This window comes from Microcaecilia unicolor, chromosome 3, assembly GCF_901765095.1.
Source record: "Microcaecilia unicolor chromosome 3, aMicUni1.1, whole genome shotgun sequence".
NCBI classification, from domain to species: Eukaryota; Metazoa; Chordata; class Amphibia; order Gymnophiona; family Siphonopidae; genus Microcaecilia; species Microcaecilia unicolor.
Window position 1 is genome coordinate 246,725,494 of NC_044033.1, and position 24,701 is coordinate 246,750,194.

The following is a 24,701-nucleotide window of genomic DNA, read 5'->3' on the forward strand; positions in this document are numbered from 1 at the left end:
GCACATCTTATGTTCTCGCTGTGGTCTTGTCCACTGCGAATGTTCCTGATGCCTTCAAACATGCCGTAGTCACACCACTCCTTAAAAAAACTTCATTGGACCCTACCTGTCCTTCCAACTATTGCCCCATCTCCCTCTTCCCTTTCCTATCCAAGATACTTGAACGTGCTTGTTCACCGCCGTTGCCTTGACTTTCTTTCATCTCAAGCTATTCTTGATCCACTTCAATCTGGCTTTTGCCCCCTTCATTCAACTGAAACAGCACTTGCTAAAGTCTCCAATGATCTGTTCCTGGCCAGATCCAAAGGTCTCTATTCTATACTCATCCTTCTCGATCTATCTGCTGCTTTTGACACTGCTGATCACAGCCTACTCCTTGATATGCTGTCCTCACTTGGATTTCAGGGCTCTGTTCTTTCCTGGTTTTCTTCTTATCTCTCCCAGCGTACCTTTAGCATATACTCTAGTGGATCCTCCTCTACTTCTATCCCACTGTCAGTTGGTGTACCTCAGGGATCTGTCCTGGGACCTCTTCTCTTCTCCATCTATACACATATGAGTTTATCTTGTTGGGCAGACTGGATGGACCATGCAGGTCTTTTTCTGCCGTCATCTACTATGTTACTATGTATCTATACTTCTTCCCTTGGTACTCTGATCTCATCCCATGGTTTTCAGTATCATCTTTACGCTGATGACTCCCAGATCTACCTCTCCACACTAGAAATCTCAGCAGGAATCCAGGCCAAAGTATCAGCCTGCCTGTCTGACATTGCTGCCTGGATGTCTCAGCGCCATCTGAAAATAAACATGGCCAAGACTGAGCTTCTCATCTTTCCCTCTAAACCAACCTCTCCTCCTCCCCCATTCTCTATTTCTGTGGATAACACTCTCATCCTTCCTGTCTCATCAGCTCGTAAGCTTGGGGTCATCTTCGACTCCTCCCTCTCCTTCTCTGCACATATTCAGCAGACTGCTAAAACCTGTCGTTTCTTTCTCTATAATATCAGCAAAATTCGCCCTTTCCTTTCTGAGCACACTAGCAGAACCCTCATCCACACTCTTATCACCTCTCGCTTAGACTATTGCAACTTGCTTCTTACAGGTCTCCCACTTAGCCATCTCTCTCCTCTTCAATCTGTTCAAACTTCTGCTGCACGACTAATATTCCGCCAGTGTCGTTATGCTCATATTAGCCCTCTCCTCAAGTCACTTCACTGGCTTCCTATCCGTTTCCGCATACAGTTCAAACTCCTCTTATTGACCTATAAGTGCATTCACTCTGCAGCTCCTCAGTACCTCTCCACTCTCATCTTTCCCTACATTCCTCCCCGGGAACTCCGTTCACTGGGTAAATCTCTCTTATCTGCACCCTTCTCCTCCACTGCTAACTCCAGACTCTGTTCCTTTTACCTTGCTGCACCATATGCCTGGAATAGACTTCCTGAGCCGGTACGTCAAGCTCCATCTCTGGCTTTCTTCAAATCTAAGCTAAAAGCCCACCTTTTTGATGCTGCTTTTAACTCCTAACCCTTATTCACTTTGTTCAGAACCCTTATTTTATCATCCTCACTTTAATATTCCCTTATCTCTTGTTTGTTCTGTCTGTCTGTCCAAATTAGATTGTAAGCTCTTTTGAGCAGGGACTGTCTCTTCATGTTCAAATGTACAGCGCTGCGTACGTCTAGTAGCGCTTTAGAAACGATAAGTAGTAGTAGTAGGGCTATAGCAACTGCTTGTATGCACCGCCAACAAGCACAATTTAAGTTTAAAAGGTACCCCTAGCTCAACTGAAACTCAGTTCTCCAACTGGCTCAGGTGCTACTCCAGATTCAAATCCAGAAGCTGCATGATTAATCATCATTCATCCAATGACGACGGAGAAATACTGAGCATTCTAAGGCTGCACAACGCCCTTAAGGGGCAAAACACACAGAACTATTTTGCTTCTCTGTCTCCATCTGCTGGTTGACGGGCATAATCCACAAGTTCTGGGCTGGCTTGGTATGGATGCTAAGGAATGAACAGAACAAACTTCTGCCCAGACATGCAATTCAAAATGGAATTTCATAAGCCCTCTCTGCTCATGAGGCACGGTCAAGAAAGTGGCACCCTCTGTCATAGGATCTGGCAACGTGATAAAACGCAGCTCTGGCTTTTGGGTGTTTAAAAAGTACATTCCTCCGACCCCTGGAACCCGTCTTCAGGGAAGGACGAGGACATGGAAGTACACTACGCCTTCCTACAAAGGTCTCGGCTTCAACAGCTGTTCTCTGCATGGGTAAAGTAGTTCAGATAGAGGCTGAAGTGACAAATTTGAGCTGATTGGGAAGATAATGCCATAAACCCTTAATGAAGTGAGACCAACATATCCAATTCGGTTTGTTCCATTCCTTTGTTGCTCCGTCTTTCACCCCAGAAATCATTCATGAGCCATCAGACAAGTTCCCTGCAGAAGGGGAGAAAAACGGATGGGGGAAGGGGAAGGTCCCTTTGGATATCTGGAGTCCCTCCCCAGCTTCAGGGAGTAATCTGACATATGTTTCCATCTTCTTGGCTCCGTGGTCATTGCAAGTAGTACCATCGAATGAACACTGATTCAATAAATATCAGTCACGCTTCTCTACAGTAAGGGTGCTCAGTTTCTCCACTCACAGCTGACTTAGCATCTCCTCTGACATTCGAACGAGTTGGGAGTGCCTCTGGTAGCAGCACCAGGAACTCAGCTGGCTGTTCTAAAATTCAGTAGGTTACAAGACCTCAAAACACACACATACACGCACACACCCACCCAAATCTCCTATTGAATTACTCTAGTTCTTGAAGCTTTAGAGGCCCTGCATTAACCTGGCATTTTTACGAATGCCCCATGACAGCCACAAGCCTGCTCCCAGGGCATGCCAATCTCCCAGATTGTCTGGAAAAGACCTCTTCTTGTTCACTGGATGATGCTCACAATAGTTTTTTCTCTTGAAGCCATCAGGTTCCAAGGTACCTACTTCAGCACCTTCCTCTCCCCAGTATGTGTTCTCTGGTGACGGACGAGGTTGGAGCTATCGCTGAAGCGCTTCCCGCACTCATCACAGCCATAAGGCCGCTCCCCGGTGTGGGTGCGCAGGTGCTTAACGAGGGAGGAACTCTGGCTGAAGCCTTTGCCGCACACAGAGCAGATGTAAGGCTTCACCCCTGTGTGGATCTTCTGGTGGCGGAGAAGCTGGGCATTGTGGCCAAAGTTCTTTCCGCATACGGTACACAAGAAGGGCCGTTCCCCCGAATGCAGCTTCTGGTGCTGGAGCAGTGAGTCCCGGCGGCTGAAGCTCTTCTCACACTCGGAACATTTGTGGGGCCAGGCTCCGGCGTGACTCCGGTGGTGTAGGATGAGGGACACCCGGTGGCTGAAAGTCTGTTCGCACTGAGTGCATTCATAGGGTCCACAGCGGGGGGTATGAGTCCTCTGGTGCTTCAGCAGGTTGGAGCTGTTACAAAAGCTCTTGCTGCATTCGTTGCAGCGGTACGGTCGAGCCCCCGTGTGTGTCCGCTGGTGGGACAGCAGATGTGAGCGCTGACTGAAGCTCTTCCCGCATTCGGTGCAGCCGTAGGGCCTCTCCCCGGTGTGCACACGCTGGTGACGTACCAGAATCTGGCGGAGACGAAAGCATTTGCCGCAGTCCAGGCAGGCATGCGGCCGCTCCCCTGTATGGATGTGCTGGTGTCGAGTCAGCAGCTGCTTGCGGATGAAACTCTTGCCGCACTCGCCGCAGGCAAAGGGCTTCTCTGCCGCGTGCATGCTTAGGTGATCGATGAGTGCCGAGGGGTCTGGGAAGGTCGTCTCACACTCAGTACAGCGGTAGGCCGACGGCTGCAGCTCCAACGTCGCCACTGCCGCTGTGGTTGCACCGCGCGCAGGCTGCAGTTCACCTCCCGATGAAGGCGAGCTCCACTGCACGCCGGGTTCTTCTCCCGCTCTCTTGTACCTTCCCGCTCTCTTGTACCTTCCAGAAGGGTCACCTGCTAAATGAAAAGAACAACTACTTTAATACTCAGAGAACAAGCTGCTATCGGAGATAAAATTATTAAAAGGAAGGAATCATTATTGATTTTTACCTGTTCCACATGCAAACAGGATTCAGAGCATAAGCCACATTGAACTCAAACTTGTTTGGGATAATGTGGGATATAAATGTCACAAATAAATAAATAAATAAGTTATAGCGGAATTAGAAAGGTACAGAGAAGGGCGACCAACCTGATTAAAGGGATGAAAGGAGTCATATGACAAAAGCCTCAAGAGGTTAGGGCTCTTCAGCTTGGAGAAGAGACGGCTGAGGGGGATATGATAGAGGTCTATATAAATCCTGAATGGACTGGAATGGGTAAACATAAAAATCAACTGTTAACTCTTTCAAAATGTTCAAAGACTAGGGGGCAGTGAATGAAGTTACATGGCAATACTGGAAAAATTAATAGGACAATTTGTTTTTTTCCACTCAATGCATAGTTATGCTTTGAAACTCATTGCTGAAGGATGTCCTAAAACAGTTAGTGTACCTGGATGTAAGAAGGCACTGCTCATCACTGGGGGTAACCGGCTTGTAATTTTGCTATTTTAGGGGCTCCTGCCAGGTTACCTGTGACCTGAATTAGTCACTGCTGGAAACAGGATACCAGGCTAGATGGATCTTTAGTATGACGTGTAATTAAACTCTGGAATTTGTTGCCAGAGAATGTGGTAAAGGTTGTAGCTTAGCAGAGTTTAAAAAAAGGTTTGAATGGCTTCCTAAAGGAAAAGTCTATAGACCATTATTAAATTGGACTTGGGGAAAATCCACTATTTATGGGATAAGTGGTATAACGCGTTTTGTACTTTTTTGGAATCTTGCCAGGTATTTGTGACATGGATTGGCTACTGTTGGAAACAGGATGCTAGGCTTGATGGACCTTTGGTCTGTCCCAGTATGGCAATACTTATGTACTATGTACTTATGACCGAGTACGGCGATTCTATGTTGTTAAAAGCCACGCTGAATCAGACCAAGGTCTGTCAACATCTTGTCTGCAACAATAGCCAGTAACTGTTCATCCCGAGTCTGGCCCCCTTAGCATAGTTTATCTCATTAGATCGGATACTTCCAAATAGAATGACACAATCGGAGTGTGGGGCTCTAGCATGACACGGCTGGGTGTGGGACACTTACCTGGGCTCTCCGTCTTTCCCTCATCGCCGGAGCGTGCTGCCGCCGTCACTTCACCCACCACCACCACCTCCTCCTCCTCTTCTTCCTCCTGCTTTATCCACAGGGCAAGCTCAGGATCATACACGGGATAACCTGTTGGTGTCAGGAAGAAAACACGAGCACATTCAAGATCGTCAATGAGGAGTGCAGACCCGGTTACAGTTCCAGCATCATTCTGCAATGATTTGGGAGACAGGTAGAGTAAATTAATTCGTTTGCACCAGTCTTTTTCAGTGTTACCATTGGAAGCCTATGCAAACATCGCACTTGTGTATGGGAAGCACAAATACAGCACAAACAACTGAAGGAAGCAAGAATACAGCATGGACAGCTGAAGAATGAATCTGAGCCTCATACAGACAAACAGAGCAAGGAAGGGCAGTCATTTCAAATGAATGTTCTTCTTAAAGAATGTGCACACGCCTGTTCACGACTGGTATGCACATGTGCGTAGCAATCGGGAAAACAGTGCAAACTCTCCCCTGGATTCTATACAGCGTGACCAAAACTGGAGTGCGCAAATCCAAATTTAATTACCTTAACAAGCCAATCAGCGCTGATAACAGCGCTTAACAAGCAATTATCAACACTACGTGGCATTAATCTGAATTTAGACACACATCTCGCTAAAGTCTATAAACCCTCTAGGCGTATTCTCTGAACTGCGCCTAAATTTAGGCGCGATTTACAGAATACGCCTAGGTGGAAATTATTTTGGTGCCATAAAGAGAATCTAGTCCCATGTGCTTATAGCATTCATTGTGTTGAGAATTCTGACTCAGCCAAGGTCTGTAATGGCCTGAGCTCTATGACTGGGCCCGCCACCATTCCAGTGGGGGGGTCTCTGGCTGTACCATAATTATACAATTGCAAACCACGCACACAATACATTTCTGGGTGCTCGTCCCTGGTACCAGTATGCCCCAGGCTCCAAAGATGTAACCTGATTATACTCACGAGTGCTGTTGCGCTTGTTCCTGTCCTCCCCTCCCAGCAGGTCTTGCTTTCCATGTGTACACACTGTCCCTTTCGAATTCACTCTGAAGAAAACGTCTGGCTTCACCATACCATCCCCTGCACAAAAAAACAACCAACAAAAGAATATGGGCAAATAAAGAAACAAAAAAGCTTTCCCCAACTTTTTTTTTTGTAGACGTTGTGTCCCCAGGATGGGGGTTACATTCACTAAAGTTTAAATCTACAGGGATTGCTCTGATCCTCAAGAAAGTGAAAGCTACAAACTCCTTCTCTTTTTGCATGGGCTAGGCTTAACAAAGACATGTAATTAAACTCTGGAATTCGTTGCCAGAGAATGTGGTAAAGGTGGTTAGCTTAGCGGGGTTTAAAAAGGGTTTGGACGGCTTCCTAAAGGAAAAGTCCATAGACCATTATTAAATGGACTTGGGGAAAATCCACTGCTTATTTCCGGGATAAGCAGCGTAAAATGTATCTTGCCAGGTATTTGTGACCTGGATTGGCCACTGTTGGAAACAGGATGCTGGGCTTGAAGGACCTTTGGTCTGTCCCATTACGGCAATACTTATGTAAGACACAAGATAAAAGAAAGCCTCAGAGGCAGAAACAAAGCAGAGGGGTCAGGATGGTCTTTGTTCAAGAGGATTCAGCTCTTGGGAGTTAACAGCGGCAGGGATGAGGGAGGGAGAGATTTTTGCTCAAGACCAACCCATGTGTCCGCATATGACTGGCTTGGCCTGATCACCTCAGAGATGGCTGAACTCTGTTTCGGCATATTCAACATCCCTTCCCCTCCCTCCCTTCCATTTCTGCAGCAGGAAGGAAAAATCATTTGCCCTTCTCCACCCTAGGCCGCAAGATCCCAGGCCTGCTTCTCACCTGCGGTAACATCTTTGTGGCTCACAAACATCCCATCTGCCTGGTGCTGGCCCCCAGGAGCCGGATCCTGCCCCTTCTGGATCCTCACCAAGACACTGGGGTTCACGATAGTATACCCTGCCAGGGCAGAGAAGAAGAAGGAACTCAGAAAGCAGGATCACTTCTATGCTAGCTGCTCCCTCTTGAACAGTTGTATTAATAAAATTGGAGGGGAGTACGGCACATAACAACCGTTCCTAGCTGAACCCATTCATGTCCCCACATCAAAAACACTCAAAAGGGGTCATTCTATATACAGGAGATAACAGTAATTCAGCAGATTTGCACATGAGCATACTTGGGGGCCCCTTTTACTAAGGCGTGGTAGGCCGTACCGCGGGACAAGTTCAAGCGTCCTGTGGTAGTTTCCTGCCCAGTGCACGGAAGGCATGCCTGTGCTAATCGGATAGTGTGGGGTACATTACCTGAACAGGTCGCGGTAAGGGCTCCAGCGGGAATGGCCACGCGCTGAGAAAAATTAGCGTGTACAGATTTGGTTGGAAGAATGGGCTTTTCAAGGGCTTCAGTGACAGCCTTGGAAGTTTTAGAACAAGGACAGTGTCGGGCAGACCTCTACTGTCTATGCACTGAAAATGGCAAGGACAAATGAAGATCAGGTGTACATATGAAGTATCACATCATATCTTACGCTATGGGTTTCTCTTTTTCGGCAGACTGGATGGACCAAACAGGTCTTTATCTGCCATCATCTACTATGTTATAAGGTGACGCCAAAAAAAAAAAAAGAACCCCCTACGTTTTTGCTGTTTTCTCAGCAACCACTTGGAATTTCAACATGAAATTTTAAAGCTTTATTTGTTGTTACTATCCACGTGTATGTGGCAAGTGGAATGAGATTGTCTTTAAACATGGCAATGTTACAGACCTTTTAGCGTGACCACCCAGCGATTTTCACGCATTCAAAAATGCATCTTTGCATGAGCTCAGCAACCGCTGTGCACTCACATCCTGCTTCTTCCGAAAGGTTAACACGCAAACTACTGTTATTTGAAAAAGCAAACAAACCAGGGTACCAGCTTACTGTTAATGATGTCACAGTAACGTAGACTTTTCTCAACAATAATTTGAATTTCAATCGTTTGTATTTGATAATATGATAATTTACAGGTAATTTCTTTAAAAGCATTTTAGTTCGGAATGGCAAGGTGTTGGGAGATGAAGGGACCGATCGACAAGGCTGTTAAGAACTTCCCAAAGTGACTGATAGCTTGTGTTAAAACTGGGGGTGGACACTTTGAGCATTCACAGTGACTGCAAAATTCTGACATACTGTTAACTGTATCATTTCAATGAAGTTATTTTACTGTGTTTTAGCTTGATCATTTTAAATGCACAAAAATCACAAGGTAGTAATGCTAAAATATCAGTAACGTCAACATAACTTAAGATAATTAAATGTTGTTTAACAGTAATACATAAGTATGATGACTAAATAAGTGCAAAAAATTTCTCATTGAAATTCAAGGTGGTTGCTGAGAAAATGGCAAGAAACTCGTTGGGGGGGGGGGGGGCTCCTTTTTTTGCCTAACCCTGTAGAATACTAGCTGAGCGTCCAAATTTTAGACGTTACCCCTCAAACTGTACTTTGCGTCTTAAACCAAAAGTTTCACAATAACCTGGGAAAGAAGTAAGAATTCCACTGCACAGAAATTTGAGTTATCCCATGTTTTTTCTACCCATCTCCTTTCTCCAGTATCTTGTTGCTTCTTATGCAAACTCATGGCAGTAACCTTCTGTTCCTTTCTAGTGAGGCTGACAAAGCAGGAGGCAAAAGGCAATAGAAGTCTTTCACTCCTAATCCTCCTTCCTCCTAAGACTAGAAATATACGGACTATGAAAGACCTACTGCAGTACAGATTAAGGCATAAGGATAAGTGCTGGAAATTAAATCATAAGGTATGTTAAAATGGCCATTGTGCAGTGCAATGTTTTTATACAGATAACATGGAGGGGCATAATCGAACGTCGCTTTGGCGGCGCAACAGCTGGCCGGAACCATATTATCGAAAAAAATGGCTGGCCATCTTTTTTTTCGATAATATGGTTTAGCCCGGCCAAATGCCAGAGTTCGCCGGGTTTGAGATTGCCAGTTTTTTTTTCAGCGATAATGGAAAAAATGCCGGCCATCCCGAACCCGGCGAAATCCAAGGCATTTGGTCGTGGGAGGAGCCAGCATTTTTAGTGCACTGGTCCCCCTGACATGCCAGGGCACCCCTAGGGGGCACTTCTAAAAATGTTTAAAAAATACAAAAAAAAACCTCCCAGGTGCATAGCTCCCTTACTTTGGGTGCTGAGTCCCCCAAATCCTCCCCAAACCCACTCCCCACACCTCTACTCCATTACCATAGCCCTTATGGGTGAAGCGGGGCACTTACATGTGGGTACAGTGGGTTTTGGGGGGGTTTGGAGGGCTCAACACTTAGCACCACAAGTGTAACAGGTGGTGGGGGGTTGGACCTGGGTCTGCTTGCCTGAAGTGCACTGCACCCATTAAAAACTGCTCCAGGGACTTGCATACTGCTGTATGACATTTGAGGCTGACATACAGGCTGGCAAAAAAGTGTTTTTATTTTTTTCGTGTGGGAGGGGGTTGGTGACCACTGGGGGAGTACGGAGAGGTCATCCCCCATTCCCTCCAGTGGTCATGTGGTCAGTTGGGGCACCTTTTTGAGGCTTGGTTGTGAAAATAAAAGGACTAAGTAAACCTGGCGAAATACTGCTTAACGACACTTTTTTTTTCCATTATCCGCGAAAGCCGGCCATCTGGTAGCCACGCCCATGTCCCTCTTTCGCTTCGCCGGCAACACGCCCCTTTGAACGTTCGCCAGTGAGGCGACGGGAAAGCGGCGATGCTGTCAAAAAAGCAGCTTTCGATTATACCGATTTCGCCACTTTTCCGAGATCGCCGGCCATCTCCCGATTTATGTCGGAAGACGGCCGGCGATCACTTTCAAAAATAAGCTGGACAGTAACATAGTAGATGACGGCAGAAAAAGACCTGCAAGGTCCATCCAGTCCCCCCAACAAGATAAACTCATATGTGCTACTTTTTGTGTATACCCTACCTTGATTTGTACTTGCCCTCTTCAGGGCACAGACCGTATAAGTCTGCCCAGCACTATCCCAGCCTCCCAACCACCAGCCCCACCTCCCACCACTGGCTCTGGCACAGACCGTATAAGTCTGCCCAGCACTATCCGCGCCTCCCAACCACCAGTCCCGCCTTCCACCACCGGCTCTGGCACAGACCGTATAAGTCTGCCCAGCACTATCGCCGCCTCCCAACCACCAGTCCCACCTCCCACCATCGGCTCTGGCACAGACCGTATAAGTCTGCCCAGCACTATCCCCGCCTCCTAACCACCAGCCCCGCCTCCCACCACCGGCTCTGCCACCCAATCTCGGCTAAGCTCCTGAGAATCCATTCCTTCTGAACAGGATTCCTTTATGTTTATCCCACGCATGTTTGAATTCCGTTACCGTTTTCATTTCCACCACCTCCGCAGGAGGGCATTCCAAGCATCCACCACTCTCTCCGTGAAAAAATACTTCCTGACATTTTTCTTGAGTCTGCCTCCCTTCAATCTCATTTCATGTCCTCTCGTTCTAAGTTCATTTTGATTCTTAACCATCTCCTCAAACAGTTGAGTGTTTCCAAACAGCTGGAGACAGCGGACAATCATATTCTTATGCACTGTATCACATTATTTACCCAGGGAACGAAGAGCTGTGTGAATCTCCTTCATTACGTTCCTGTAATGTTCCTTCTGCCACTCCTCCAACACCTCCCATTCCTCCTCTGAGAAATAGGCTGCCACATCCCTGAAGGTCACTGAAAACTGTAGAAGCATGGAGTTCTCAGAGGCTTTGCCATGTGAAACCTAGGAAGGACATAGAGGCTTAATCGCATGCACACACATTTTACATTACATGAGTGATGTCTCTCCAGCATCTCTGGATGAGCTCAGCAGCCACTACTTGAACCTCCTTGCTCACATCCTGCTTCACCCTAAAGGTTAAAATATGAACTGACCACACCTGAAATTGAATAAGTACAGGAACTCTGTGCCTGCTATATAATAAATGCAAATAGATACCAGGCTCATCAGAGATCCTGGTATGTAATAAATGCAGAGACTGGGCTCCCAGATGGCTCCTGCTGTACAGATACAGAGACTCCATGGACTATAAAGTATTATTAACCAATACTTATATTAAAAGATTTCTTACCTTCTCAAATTCTTGCCTGAACATTTCTGCATGTGTGTGCGCGTGTGTAGCTATGTAGTTCCCACAGGTATATAGGTGCAGGTCTATGCAACTTCTTTTACAGCGAAAAGAGGGACAGTTTCTGTGTCTCTGGCCGTATTTTCTTTTGTGTGGATGGATATGTTTATGTTTCCCCGTTTCTTTATGAATCCCTAGGTATCTCTCTGTGCCTGCCTGTTGGATAGTGATGCACACACACACATCGCCTTGCTGGATCTGTAGGCAGAGTCCTTGTATCTGGGTCTTTTGCATATATGTGTATATGCTTGTGTGATTTTTCCTCTGAGTTTCTACAGAACTAAAGCCCTTGCACCATTCTCTCTCTCTTTCTCTTTGTAGGTCTTTGTGCCTCTCTGTCTATGACTTCTCTCTCTCTTTTTCTGGGTCTGTCTCTTGCAGTGCCTCTGCTTCTCTTTCTTTGTGAATCTTTTCTCGTAGATATCGTGTCTCTCTCTCTCTGGGTCTGTCTCGAATCCTCTCTCTCTCCTTCTGTCTACCTAGTGGATTTCTCTTTTGCTAGTGGGTCTCTCCCCCTCTCCATCTATCTTTGGATCTCTGGAGATTAAAGTTCTTGCATTCCTCTCTCTTCCTTTATGGGGGTGGGAGCAGTCGGGGAGTATCTGCAAATCTCTGACTCCGAGCTCAGAACCTTTAGGTGCAGAAATAACCTAAAGCACAACGAACACTCTAAACACCTTCCGCCCCTCTCGCACAAGCAACAGTTGTCCAACTGCGCATGCTCACATTCTGCGGAAGCGCTGCATGTCGGGGAACATGCTACTGCGCATGCGCAAAATGGAAGCGCTGCTTGCAGGGGAATCTTATTGTAGTACTGCTGCGCATGCTCAAAGCAGTGGTATTCGTGTTGGGTGAAGAGGTCGGGGCAAGGAGGTTAGATTGAGAAGAGGACGCGGCATGAGTCTGTTCTGTTTAGTCCATTATATGGATTGAAGCCAGTAGGCGGAGCTTGCCACCTTTTGCGCTCAACCAAAACAATAGCAAACGTTATTGAAAACGATAGCAAGAGATTAAAAATAAGGGACTGCCTATGCCTGGTCCATCTGTATCCTCTCTAAAGGTGTTCCACTTGGATAGGCAGTGCATTAAAAGGTGGAGGGCAAAAGAGTTTTTTTGAAATTGAACAGATTTTTAATTTTATTTGAAAGCTTCCCATATGTAGATATAAATAGCATGAAAATTTGAGTATCAGTAAAACAGCTTAAAATTATTGTAGCTGGTAGAGAAATAGGTTATAAACTCTGTATTTCATGCTCATTTTTCTTATATATATACTAGTAAAAAAAAGGCCCGTTTCTGAGAGCAATGAAACGGGCGCTAGCAAGGTATTTGTTTTGTGCAATTAATGTGTTGAAGAGGATTTTGTGCCAGGGGGCCCTCCCTGGTTCCTTGCCTGGCTGCGCGCGAGTGAAGGGGAGTGATGTCAGTCGTGCTCAGCATGTCATCTGTTGTGTCTGAAGTGGTGGGGGAAGGAGTCCACCTTGTTTACCTTCCGCCGCTGCATTTTGTTCGCTGTCGCCATCGTGGTCCTCTGAGGCGCAGATGAAGGCTGTGGAAGTCCTCTCGCACCCTCGATGTGTAAACGCGAGGGCGGGGCGGGCGCCAATGTTTGCAGGGGGTTGCATAGCGGCGTTCGCAGCGGCGTTTGTAGTGTGTGCTATGTTCAGCTGCCCTCAACGTGTTGACGCGAGGGCGGGGTGGGGCGGCGATGGTGTTCGGACGTCATGGGGACGTCACGACGCGAGGGCGGGGCGGACACGTGGGGACACATTCCGATTTATGCCGCCTCACATTCCGGAAGTGCAGCTTCATTTAGAACGTTCGCCTTGCAAATTATGTGCGGAAGAGGCGTGGCTGGGGTGGGTGAGTGACAGTGAGGGGTGAGGGGCAGGGAGTGGTGGAGTGACAGTGAGTGGTGCTAAGAATTACTGAGTGAGAATTATTTATATAGATATATATATTGTAATTGTCAGATAAAACATATAAGCAACATTCATGAAATTTATGAAGTAGAATAATGTAAAAGTTGCAAGAACAATACAACTAAATATTTGTGCTCATTTTTCTACACTGTTCTATACACTACAGATGGCCAAATTAACTCCTACTACTTACCATTTCTATAGCGCTATTAGAAGTACGCAGTGCTGTACACTTGAACATGAAGAGACAGTCCCTGCTCAACAGAGCTTACAATCTAATTAGGACAAACAGGACAAAAATGGGATAAGGACAAAGAGTAGCAAGAATCCTGAATCCCAAAGACTACTGACACGGAAGAACAAGCAATGGAGGTGAAACAAAAAGATATGAAGGTACCCAAAGACAAAAAACAACCCCAAATCACAAATGTTGAAACACAAACCAGAAAATGTAGATGGAAAGCGATGACCACAAATGCTCGCAGTCTAAGCAATAAAGTTCATGACCAAGCCCTGATGTTGGAGGCAGACTTCCATCTGCGGAATCGGAAAAAAGTAGAGAGATCGTGGATGCTTTTCAAAGTGCTCTGCTCAGACAAATAGTGACGGAACCCACGAGGGAGGGAGCGACGCTGGATCTGGTGCTCACAAATGGGGATAGTGTGTCAAATGTCCGAGTGAGTGCCCACCTGGGCGGCAGTGACCATCAAACGGTTTGGTTTGATATGACGGCTGAAGTGGAGGGCGGCCACTCAAAAGTCCTGGATTTCAAGCATGCTGACTTTAGTAAAATGGGGGAATACCTGAGGAAGGAGTTGATGGGATGGGAGGATGAATGAGAAGTGGAAGGACAGTGGTCCAAGCTGAAAGAAGCTATAAATAGGGCCACAAACCTTTATGTAAAGAGAGTAAATAAAAGCAAGAGAAAAAGGAAACCAATATGGTTCTCCAAACAAGTGGCTGAGAAAATAAAGGCTAAAGAGTTGGCGTTCCTGAAATACAGAAAGACTCAAGAAGAGGATCACGGGGAGGAATACCGGATGAAACTGAAAGAAGCCAAGAGAGAGATACGTCTGGCGAAAGCACAAGCGGAAGAACAAATGGCTAGAAATGTAAGGAGGGGTGACAAAACTTTCTTCAGGTATATTAGTGAAAGGAGGAAGACTAAAAAGGGAATTGTGAGACTGAAAGATGCTGAGAACCGCTATATAGATAATGATGAAGAAAAAGCAAATTTGCTAAATAGATACTTTTGTTCTGTTTTCACAGAAGAAAATCCTGGAGCAGGACCGCAATTGACTGGCAAAAGTACATGTGAGAATGGAGTGGATATAGCACCGTTCACGGAAGAGAGTGCGTATGAACAACTTAAAAATCTAAAGGTGGACAAAGCAGTGGGACCGGATGGGATCCACCCTAGGATATTGAGGGAGCTCAGAGAGGTTCTGGCGGGTCCTCTTAAAGATTTGTTTAATAAATCCTTGGAGACGGGAGAGGTTCCGTGGGATTGGAGAACGGCGGAGGTGGTCCCTCTTCACAAAAGTGGTGATAGGGAAGAAGCTGGAAACTACAGGCCGGTAAGCCTCACTTCAATTATTGGAAAAGTAATGGAAGCGATGCTGAAGGAAAGGATAGTGAATTTCCTGGAAGCAAATAAGTTGCAAGATCAGAGACAACATGGTTTTACCAAAAGGAAATCATGCCAAACGAATCTCATTGAATTCTTTGACTGGGTGACCGGAGAATTAAATCAAGGACGTGCTATGGATGTAATCTACTTAGATTTCAGCAAAGCTTTTGACACGGTTCCCCACAGGAGGCTCTTGAATAAACTAGACGGGATGAAGATAGGACCCGAAGTGGTGAAGTGGATTAGGAACTGGTTGACGGGCAGACGCCAGAGGGTGGTGGTAAATGGAGTTCGCTCGGAGGAGAGAAAGGTGAGTTGTTGAGTGCCTCAGGGATCGGTGCTGGGGCCGATTCTATTCAATATATTTGTGAGTGATATTGCCGAAGGCTTACAAGGTAAAGTTTGCCTTTTTGCGGATGACACCAAGATTTGCAACAGAGTGGACACCCCGGAGGGAGTGGAAAGCATGAAAAAAGATCTGCGGAAGCTAGAAGAATGGTCTAACGTTTGGCAATTCAAATTCAATGTGAAGAAATGCAAAGTGATGCACTTAGGGAGTAGAAATCCACGGGAGACGTATGTGTTAGGCGGGGAGAGTCTGATAGGTACGGACAGGGAGAGGGATCTTGGGGTGATAGTATCTGAGGACCTGAAGGCGACGAAACAGTGTGACAAGGCGGTGGCCGTAGCTAGAAGATTGCTAGGCTGTATAGAGAGAGGTGTGACCAGCAGAAGAAAAGAGGTTTTAATACCCCTGTATAAGACGTTGGTGAGGCCCCACCTGGAGTATTGTGTTCAGTTTTGGAGGCTGTATCTTGCGAAAGATGTTTAAAAAATGGAAGCGGTGCAAAGAAAAGCTACGAGAATGGTATGGGATTTGCATTGCAAAACGTATGAGGAGAGAATTGTTGACCTGAACATGTATACCCTGGAGGAAAGGAGAAACAGGGGTGATATGATACAGACGTTCAAATATTTGAAAGGTATTAATTCGCAAACGAACCTTTTACGGAGATGGGAAGGCGGTAGAACGAGAGGACATGAAATGAGATTGAAGGGGGGCAGACTCAAGAAAAATGTCAGGAAGTATTTTTTCACGGAGAAAGTGGTGGATGCTTGGAATGCCCTCCCGCGGGAGGTGGTGGAGAGGAAAACGGTAAAGGAATTCAAACATGCGTGGGATAAACATAAAGGAATCCTGCTCAAAAGGAAGGGATCCCCAGAAGCTTAGCTGGTGGTGGGAGGAAGGGCTGGTGGTTGGGAGGTGGGGATAGTGCTGGGCAGACTTATACGGTCTGTGCCCTGAAAAACACAGGTACAAATCAAGGTAAGATATACACAAAAATGGCACATGTGAGTTTATCTTGTTGGGCAGACTGAGTAGACCGTGCAGGTCTTTTTCTGCCGTCATCTACTATGTTACTTATTTCTATTGCACTACTAGACATATGCAGCATTGTACACTGAACATGCAAGAGACAGATCCTGCTCAACAGAGCTTACAATCTAATTAGGACAGACAAATTGGACAAATAAGGCATAAGGGAATTACTAAGGTGGGAATGATAAATAATGGTACTGAACAAGTAAGGTTTAGGAGTTAAACGCAGCATCAAAAAGGTGGGCTTTTAGCCTAGATTTGAAGACGGCCAGAGATGGAGCTTGACGTACCGGCTCAGGAAGTCTATTCCAGGCAATGGTGCAGCAAGATAAAAGGAACAGTCTGGAATTAGAAAAGGTACAGAGAAGGGTGACGAAAATGATAAAGGGAATGGGACGACTTCCCTATGAGGAAAGGCTAAAGCGGCTAGGGCTCTTCAGCTTGGAGAAAAGGCGGCTGAGGGGAGATATGATAGAGGTCTATAAAATATTGAGTGGAGTTGAACGGGTAGATGTGAAGCGTCTGATTACACTTTCCAAAAATACTAAGACTAGGGGGCATGCGATGAAGCTACAATGCAGTAAATTTAAAACGAATCGGAGAACATTTTTCTTCATTCAACGTGTAATTAAACTCTGGAATTCGTTGCCAGAGATTGTGGTAAAAGCGGTTAGCTTAGCCAGGGGCGTAGCCAGGCTTCGGCGGGAGGGGGGTCCTGAGCCCAAGGTGAGGGGGCACATTTTAGCCCACCCCCAGTGCCGCCGACACCCCTCGCGCTGCCAGCACCAACAACTTTGACCCCCCCTCCCTGCCAACGACCCTCTCAACCCCGCCGTCACCTACCTTTGCTGGCGGGGGACCCCAACCCCCGCCAGCCAAAGTCGTCTTCCTTTGGTTTCTGAGTCTGACATCCTGCACATACAACGTGCAGGACGTCAGACTCACAGAAACAGAACGAAGCCTTGTGATCTGCAGGGCTTCGTTCTATTTCTGCGAGTCTGATGTCCTGCAAATTGTATGTGCAGGACGTCAGACTCAGAAACCAAACGAAGGAAGAAGACTTCGGCTGGCGGGGGTTGGGGTCCCCCGCCAGCAAAGGTAGCAGACGGCGACGGTGGGTTGACGGCAGGTTGGGGGGGGGTTGAGAGGGTCGTCGGCAGGGGGGTCCAGGGCGAAATCTACGGGGCCCCAGGCCCCCATGGCCCCATAGTAGCTACGCCCGAGCTTAGCAGAGTCTAAAAAAGGTTTGGATGGCTTCCTAAAGGAAAAGTCCATAGACCATTATTAAATAGACTTGGGGAAAATCCACTATTTCTGGGATAAGCAGTTTAAAGTGTTTTGTACTTTTTTGGAATCTTGCCAGGTATTTGTGACCTGGATTGGCCACTGTTAGAAACAGGATGCTGGGCTTGATGGACCTTTGGTCTTTCCCAGTATGGCAATACTTATGTACTTATGAGTTAGCAGTGGAGGAGAAGGGTGCAGATAAGAGATTTACCTAGTGTAGGGAGAGATAAGAGTGGAGAGATACTGAGGAGCTGCAGAGTAAATGCAGCATCCTGTCCCAGCAGAACTTGTTTCTACCACTGCAGGGGTTTAGGAGGCTGGCTAGCTCTTCTTTTTGGTCCCCTCTGGCAGCCTCTTATTGTGAAGAGACACATCCTGTGCTTGGGGGGGCATGCCCCTGTCCCCCCAATTCCTCTTCTAATGACCAGCAGGGATTCCAGGGATAGCTGGGGCTCTTTGCCCTGCAGCTGTAGCCTCATCCCTGGTATTTCCTGAATCCCTCTAGTCTTTCAATATAATTTCTTCCAGACCCATTTTTTTGAAAAGGAGGGCACTTTTCTTTGAGGATATCCTGTTTCCTGATGGGTTAATCTTAACTGTTGTTCTAATCTGCCTCAGGAACCCTGGTATTATAAACATGAAATATATTTAAATTAAATGTGTCAGGTTCTCAGGTTCAGAGCCCGCGGGGCCGGGCTCTGGAGCAAACGTGAGCCCTTGGGCTGCTGCCGAGGAGCGACAGCAGCAGGCAAAACCCACCAACCAACACTGGGCAAGCACACCGGCAGGGACTGCAGGCACTGCCCAGCGAACCGGAACACATGGACTGGAACACTGGCCTGGAATTCCCCCGACTGGAGGACACAGGACTGGAACCCCCCCCCCCCCCCCCGGACTGGAACACTGGACTGGAATTCCCCGACTGGAGGACCCAGGACTGGAACACCGGACTGGTCCACACAGCTTCACCTGCACTTAGCTACTAAGCCCCCCAGGAGTTGAGCTCCTGGGTTCGAGTAGCCGGCAGAACTTACTAGATACCGGATGACACAGGGACCAGGACTGGAAACAGAAGTGCTCCTAACCCTAAACTGATCTACGTGCTCCCAAGCCCTAAACCAGCAGGAGTGTTCCTAATAGTAAACTGACAAAAGGACTTCCTAAGCCCTATACTAAACAGGAGCTCCTAAGCCCTGCTCAAGAAAGGGACTTCCTAAGCCCTAAACTAACAGAGCAGGGAACTAAACACAAAGCTAACATAGGTGCTACTAAGCACCAAGCTACAAGCAGAGCTCTACACTAACAAGCTAAACACAAAACTAACAAGCTACCTAAGCACTGCTCTAGCAAGCTAGAAACAAAACTAACAAGGTGCTTCCTAAGCACTACTCTGGCAAGCAACCAGAAGAGCTCCTAGCACTAAAAGGGAAGACAGGGGAGCCACAAGGAAAAAGCAGGGAAGCTAACACATAAGCCAAAAGTGATTCTAAATCACCAAACACCAACAGCAAAGACTGCAATGCTCCCAATAGCACAAACCCAGAAGTACTTCAAACTCTGCAGTGTTCCTAACAACACCAAACACTGAAGTACTTCTATCAACAACAGAGCTTCCAAAGCCCTACACACAGCAATGCTTCCAAAACCAAGAGGGAAAAGCAGGAAAGCTAAACACACAGTCACCAGTGCACACTGCACTAACACTAACCTGGACCTTAGCAAAAGCAAGCAGAGAAACTAGACACAAAGTCAGAAGTGCACACTGCACCACCCTACCTAAAGCAAACACCACCGTTGCAAAGGCTCTGAAGGAAGCAACACCACTTCCTTATCAAGGCCCTCCCTGATGATGTCACACTCCCTAGACCTAGGCAAAAGCACACTGACCCAGAGAGGCCCAACCCACACCAATGCAACACCGTGAAGCACTTGAAGCCAGTACACCCAGAGAGTTAGAGCTAACTCCGTCCACACACACAGCTGTAGTAAAGTGAAACAATTAGCCCCATGCTGCTGGAAGCTGCCAGCACAGAGAGACAGAGCCAGCTCAGAAAGGCCAGACAAAAGAAACAGAAGCCAGCTAAGAAGCTGACCCCCAGGAAAGAGGTAAGTTTGAGAGGGGTTCTGACCCCAATCATAACAAAATGTTAGGAAAATTAAACTCTCATTGGGGCACATGGAATCACATCTTCATTTCGTCAGTTTTGAAGAACTTTATATTTTTGATACACAAATGGGATTATTATTTCAGGGACAAGTGGTTTTATAATTCAAAATAAAAATAAATATTTTGTTTCATGCAGATCTCTTTTGTTTAAACATAACTAAATAAGCCCCTAATACAGTCCATTGGGTTTCTTATATTTTGTTCTTGTGATGACTTATACTGTACCCAAACTGAAAACTCTTCTCTCTTCTATCTGGTCGATAATAAAAGTTAATTGTGAACATTATCCACCACCCTAAAAGGTTGTTTTGTGGCTGAACGTGAAGAAATTGTGATATTTAATAAATAAGTTTATGTTCCTAGCCATACATCCAAGCATTGCATAATCTTTTCAAGAAAGCCAATTAATCGTTTAACCTATTAGTGGAACATAACCACAGAGGCATGGTATGGTCACATTTTCAATATGGGAACACTAGAGCCTAGCTAAGCAACAGGTTATTTTGAGTTAGTCTGCACTGGACCAAACTTGCTTTCCTTGTGCCATCACCATCCAGCTGGATAGGCAGTATCTTAAAAGGTAGAGGTTAAAGGATATATACTTTTTTTTACATTTATATTCCACATTATCCCAAGCAAACTTGGATTCAATGTGGCTTACATTTGAAAATACCGTGATACAGAATAATAGAATTCAGTTATAGCATGGGAGCAAGTAGATGACTATGTCTGAAACGTTTAACAAAGTTGAGATTAGCATATATACCCAACTGGGCATTTAAAAGTCTATCCTTTAAGGATGCCACATGTTCAAAAATCATAGCCATAAGTATAGACAGTTATTCAAGGTAAAAACGATTGTGCACCTTAATAAACAGGACCCTTAATTTTTATTTTCTCATTTCTATCTTCCAAAATTCTAGACAGCAGATGTACAGATCAGCAGGACCCAAAGCAGTCCAAAATAAGTAAAGTCAGAAACAACACAGTTTATACCTAATTGTTCAACCACCTTTAGGATTCACCTTTGTGTTTAAAAATCAAAACCATGTGCATGTAAGGACTGAATAAACAAACTAAAACAAAGTTTAAAGCAAATATATGTTAGACTTGCTGCCCACATTCGCCACGAATTAATATGTTACAAGAAATTCTACCCACTTCTCCAGCAATTAATATGTTGGAAGAAATGAGTTATTTTGGGGAAAATAGCTCGAGAGCAACTCGCTACTGTTTATAATTTAAGAGCAAGCGCTGTATTTATAAGTTTTAGGATATTAATTTCTCCACCAATCACCAAAGGTGATAATTGCAATAAATTAAATATATTAAGTATATATATATTCAGAACACAAAGAGACCGTATTTTTAGATTCAAAAAAGATTGATTTAATATACAATTTCACACGAGAGGTAGGTTTTTAAGAGGAATCTTTACAGGTAATCTGTGCTTAAAATAGAACAAAGTAGCAGGTCGATCAAAAGTTGTTACTCACAAGTCCTTGTTACACAGTATGAACAGCATTAGGTAAGCACATGTTTTAGGAGCAAGGCTTCAGCGGAGCGGACCCCAAAGAGAGCAGCAGGTTCCAAGAGAGGCAGGTTTCCAGAGGAGGCAGGTCCCAAGAGCGGCAGGTCCCAAGAGAGCGAGCTGGGCTGTTTCCAGGCCTTTTATAATGTTAGCAGAGAAGCATGGTGTGTGCATGTCTTGGATATTTTGCAAGGCATTATGGTTAATGTAGTCTCATGTCTGCACACGACCCCTGAGTTGGTCCCATGTGTTATGACATCACGAGACTTACAGTCTGGACTTTGCTGGCAAATGTCTTTTGATGTCCTGTTCAGTCTCTGGGGCAGATATACATTACAAGTCCTTCCTTTCTGCACATGTCTGGAAGCTGATGGGAGGGGCAGGTATACCTTTGACAAGCAAATGTCCTGTTTATGGTCCACCCTTTGAAGTCTTTTGTCTTCAATGGATTCTCCAGACTCTCTGCCTCCTTGCATCCTCTGGTTAGGTCCAATCTTTGTTGTGTTGATAAAGCAGTCTTAAGTCTTTTGTTTTGAGGAATGAGAAAAGGCAAGGTGAGGCCCCAAAGGGAGAGGGAAGGGGGCTTTTGGAATGAGACTATTTTCTCTGCTGCAGTGTTTTTAAAAGATACACAAATATATTGCTGTATATATATCCAGCAAATATGCTACATATTTCAGTAATAAACTGATACCGTTACATTCCCTCTCTTGGCTCCGAGTGAAAATAAATTTTTAATATATTGGAATGAGGAGCCATAAAATGAACTATAAAAGCTAAAATTAAAAAAACAACTCTAACCTAGTACAGACTGGACCGTGCAGGTATTTTCCTGCCGTCATCTACTATGTCACATCACTATGAATCTTGGAATATGTCCTTAGCTGGAATATGACTGTTATAAGCAAAAAGACTCATCATTATTACTTTTGTTTGCTCATGACTTACATTTAGGTAGCTAGGGTTAAGTTTTCTGTGGTCAGTTTCATTAGGCTTCCATTCAGTCAGGTGGCAGAGTATGGCTTTGCTCTGGTTTAAAATAGGATTGCAAGTACACTTTATATGACTTCAGCCACACAAGCGTCATTTTGCTCTATTTCCAGAGACCACCTCCTTTTGTGTCACCTGCTCAGGGGCATAGGCTGCTCCCAAGTTTATGCCACAGGATATCTTACCCAGTATGCTAGCTAGATCAATAGCATGAGAGTGCACAATTGACCAATTTATACCACCACAATGGGGTGGAACAATCTATTCAGTCATATTTTCAGCGTTTGACATTCCAAGGAAAAATATTCTATGAATGTTTTCCTAACACTGTGACTGTTTCCCTATATTCTCTATTTCAGAGGCTAACTGAGGTATTCACAGCAGTGATAAGCAAGAGTGTAAATGTGGAGCTATTATACTACTGTTTCATTAGAAACAAGAAAGACATATGTAGGCAATTATAATAATTTCCTAGGTTACTATTACACACAAAATAATTATTCTATCAATCCTATGCAATAATATTTACTTAATCATTGACCAAATTAAAAAAAAACAGAGTCATGGTATAGTGCCATGAACTACCTTTCAGAGAGAAACTTTTTATTTTTCAGAGAGAAACCTTTTATGGGTAATGAGTGTGGTAAAAGGTTACCATATTTATCTGCTTTAGCAGTGTTTAATGTAGCACTTTAATAGACAATACTCATGTGTTTAATGTTGTAAAGAATTTAGAAAAGATATGTTAATTTTACTTTGCACACAGCCAATATTTCATTCCAGGGAGAGACATTGTGTGCGTCCTGGCTGTAATGTAGAATAAACTAAAAAGGTCAGAAACATTCCCTGTACTGATTGTACCTGATAGATCATGTAAAGAGAAACCTTTGTTCATAATTTCAAATATACACATGTGAATATATCAATAATAATGAACATGGTTTTCTTTCCTATAGCTCGTCTGCCAGTGAAAATGGTCTCTTTTTTTTTTCTTTCTTAGACAATGTGAACTAATGGAGGGACTGTTAGTAGGGAGGGTCTATGAATGTCTGTTTATAGTTCTCTGTGTACCCCATAACATAAAACAAACATATAAACATGGAGACCACATGACAAACAAACAAAGAGCTCTATTAGGCCTTTAGGTCTCTGATCGTCCATTCCAGATCCAGGGTTGAGCTTAACCTGTAAGTAGAAAACAAGAAGACAGAAGCAACGTACGCGGCATCCATCTTGGATTGCCAAAGCAGTTTCATTCTTTTAGAATCATTTCTTATGCATACAATAAGCAAAAATTAGCAAATATTAATAGTAATTAGAAAGGCGCACTATCTCATAAGTAGAACAGGCATCGAGATAGCCATGTATGCATTAATTCCTAGCACCATAAAATCTTAGATTTAATCTTAGATTTACACTTGAACTCTGAAAAAGACAGAAAAACACATTATACATTAATTTAGCAGGTCACATGGCTCTCCGGTTCTGGTGGGGGTTCCCTCTCTTGGTTCACAGTTCCTTCTCAGGGTCTTAGATCACGGCATACAAGCTGAATATAGCTTAGGCTTTAGTTTCCTCTACAAAAATAAGCATATCTTATTAATTCACATTAAAGCACATTATTTATTTTCAGCTCCAGCGGGAGTTACCTATTAGAGACAATTTTAAAACTTTACAGTATTCAGTTTCAGCTCCGGTGGGGGTCACTTATCAGAAAAAAGACATTTCTAAATCCTTAAACAATATTATATCAAAAACAAATTACAACAGAAGCTATCACAGAGAGACATTTTAAATCTGACTTATTGCAAAGAGACATTACTAAATCTTAAATGTTCAAAAGAACAATAGAAGCTATATTTTTAATTAAAAGAACAATAGAAGCTACATTTTAAATCAAGAGAACAATAAAAGCTACATTTAAAATTAAAAGCAAAAACGTTTTCTATTTTCCTGTACATTTTAAATTCTAAAAATCAACCACCTGGATCCCACTGCCATTTGCAGAGTGGGTCATGCTGTGGAGAAGTCCAGTCCAGGCTGGATGCGTCTCCTCATGTTTCTAGGAATTAATCTGCAGGAAGGGCTGACAGAATATCAGTTTTTGGTCCAGCAGGACTTGCAGTTATAAGTTTCTGTTTATCTGGTGGCAAATTTCTCTTGTTATTGTTAGCTATCTGTAATATCTGCAAGGCTCCATGAGAGTTTAAAATGTCCCATGCTTGCTGGTGGTTTTCAGTAGCTACATACTGAGGAGCTGATTTCTTTATTAGAGGTTCCCTTCTATGGGGGCTTAGATCAGGAAGCAGCCCAGGTGGTGCATCTGTGTGCTGAGGAGCTGAATCATGAGCATTTAAA

The 24,701-nt window shown here is 44.8% G+C and overlaps 1 protein-coding gene across 1 annotated transcript in view; it reads right to left on the reverse strand.

Moving 5' to 3' along the window:
• Nucleotides 1-1,690: 1,690 nt before the first annotated feature.
• LOC115464552 (zinc finger protein 836-like) overlaps nucleotides 1,691-24,701 on the reverse strand; it is a 98,635-nt gene continuing 75,624 nt past the window's right edge. The window contains exons 10-15 of the mRNA XM_030194918.1: nucleotides 11,379-11,774; nucleotides 10,861-11,029; nucleotides 7,089-7,205; nucleotides 6,192-6,308; nucleotides 5,196-5,327; nucleotides 1,691-4,011 (exon numbers count right to left, since the gene is read on the reverse strand). Coding sequence (XP_030050778.1) covers nucleotides 2,996-4,011; nucleotides 5,196-5,327; nucleotides 6,192-6,308; nucleotides 7,089-7,205; nucleotides 10,861-11,029; nucleotides 11,379-11,774 — 1,947 coding nt within the window. The 3' untranslated portion in view covers nucleotides 1,691-2,995. The remainder of the gene's footprint in view (nucleotides 4,012-5,195; nucleotides 5,328-6,191; nucleotides 6,309-7,088; nucleotides 7,206-10,860; nucleotides 11,030-11,378; nucleotides 11,775-24,701) is intronic.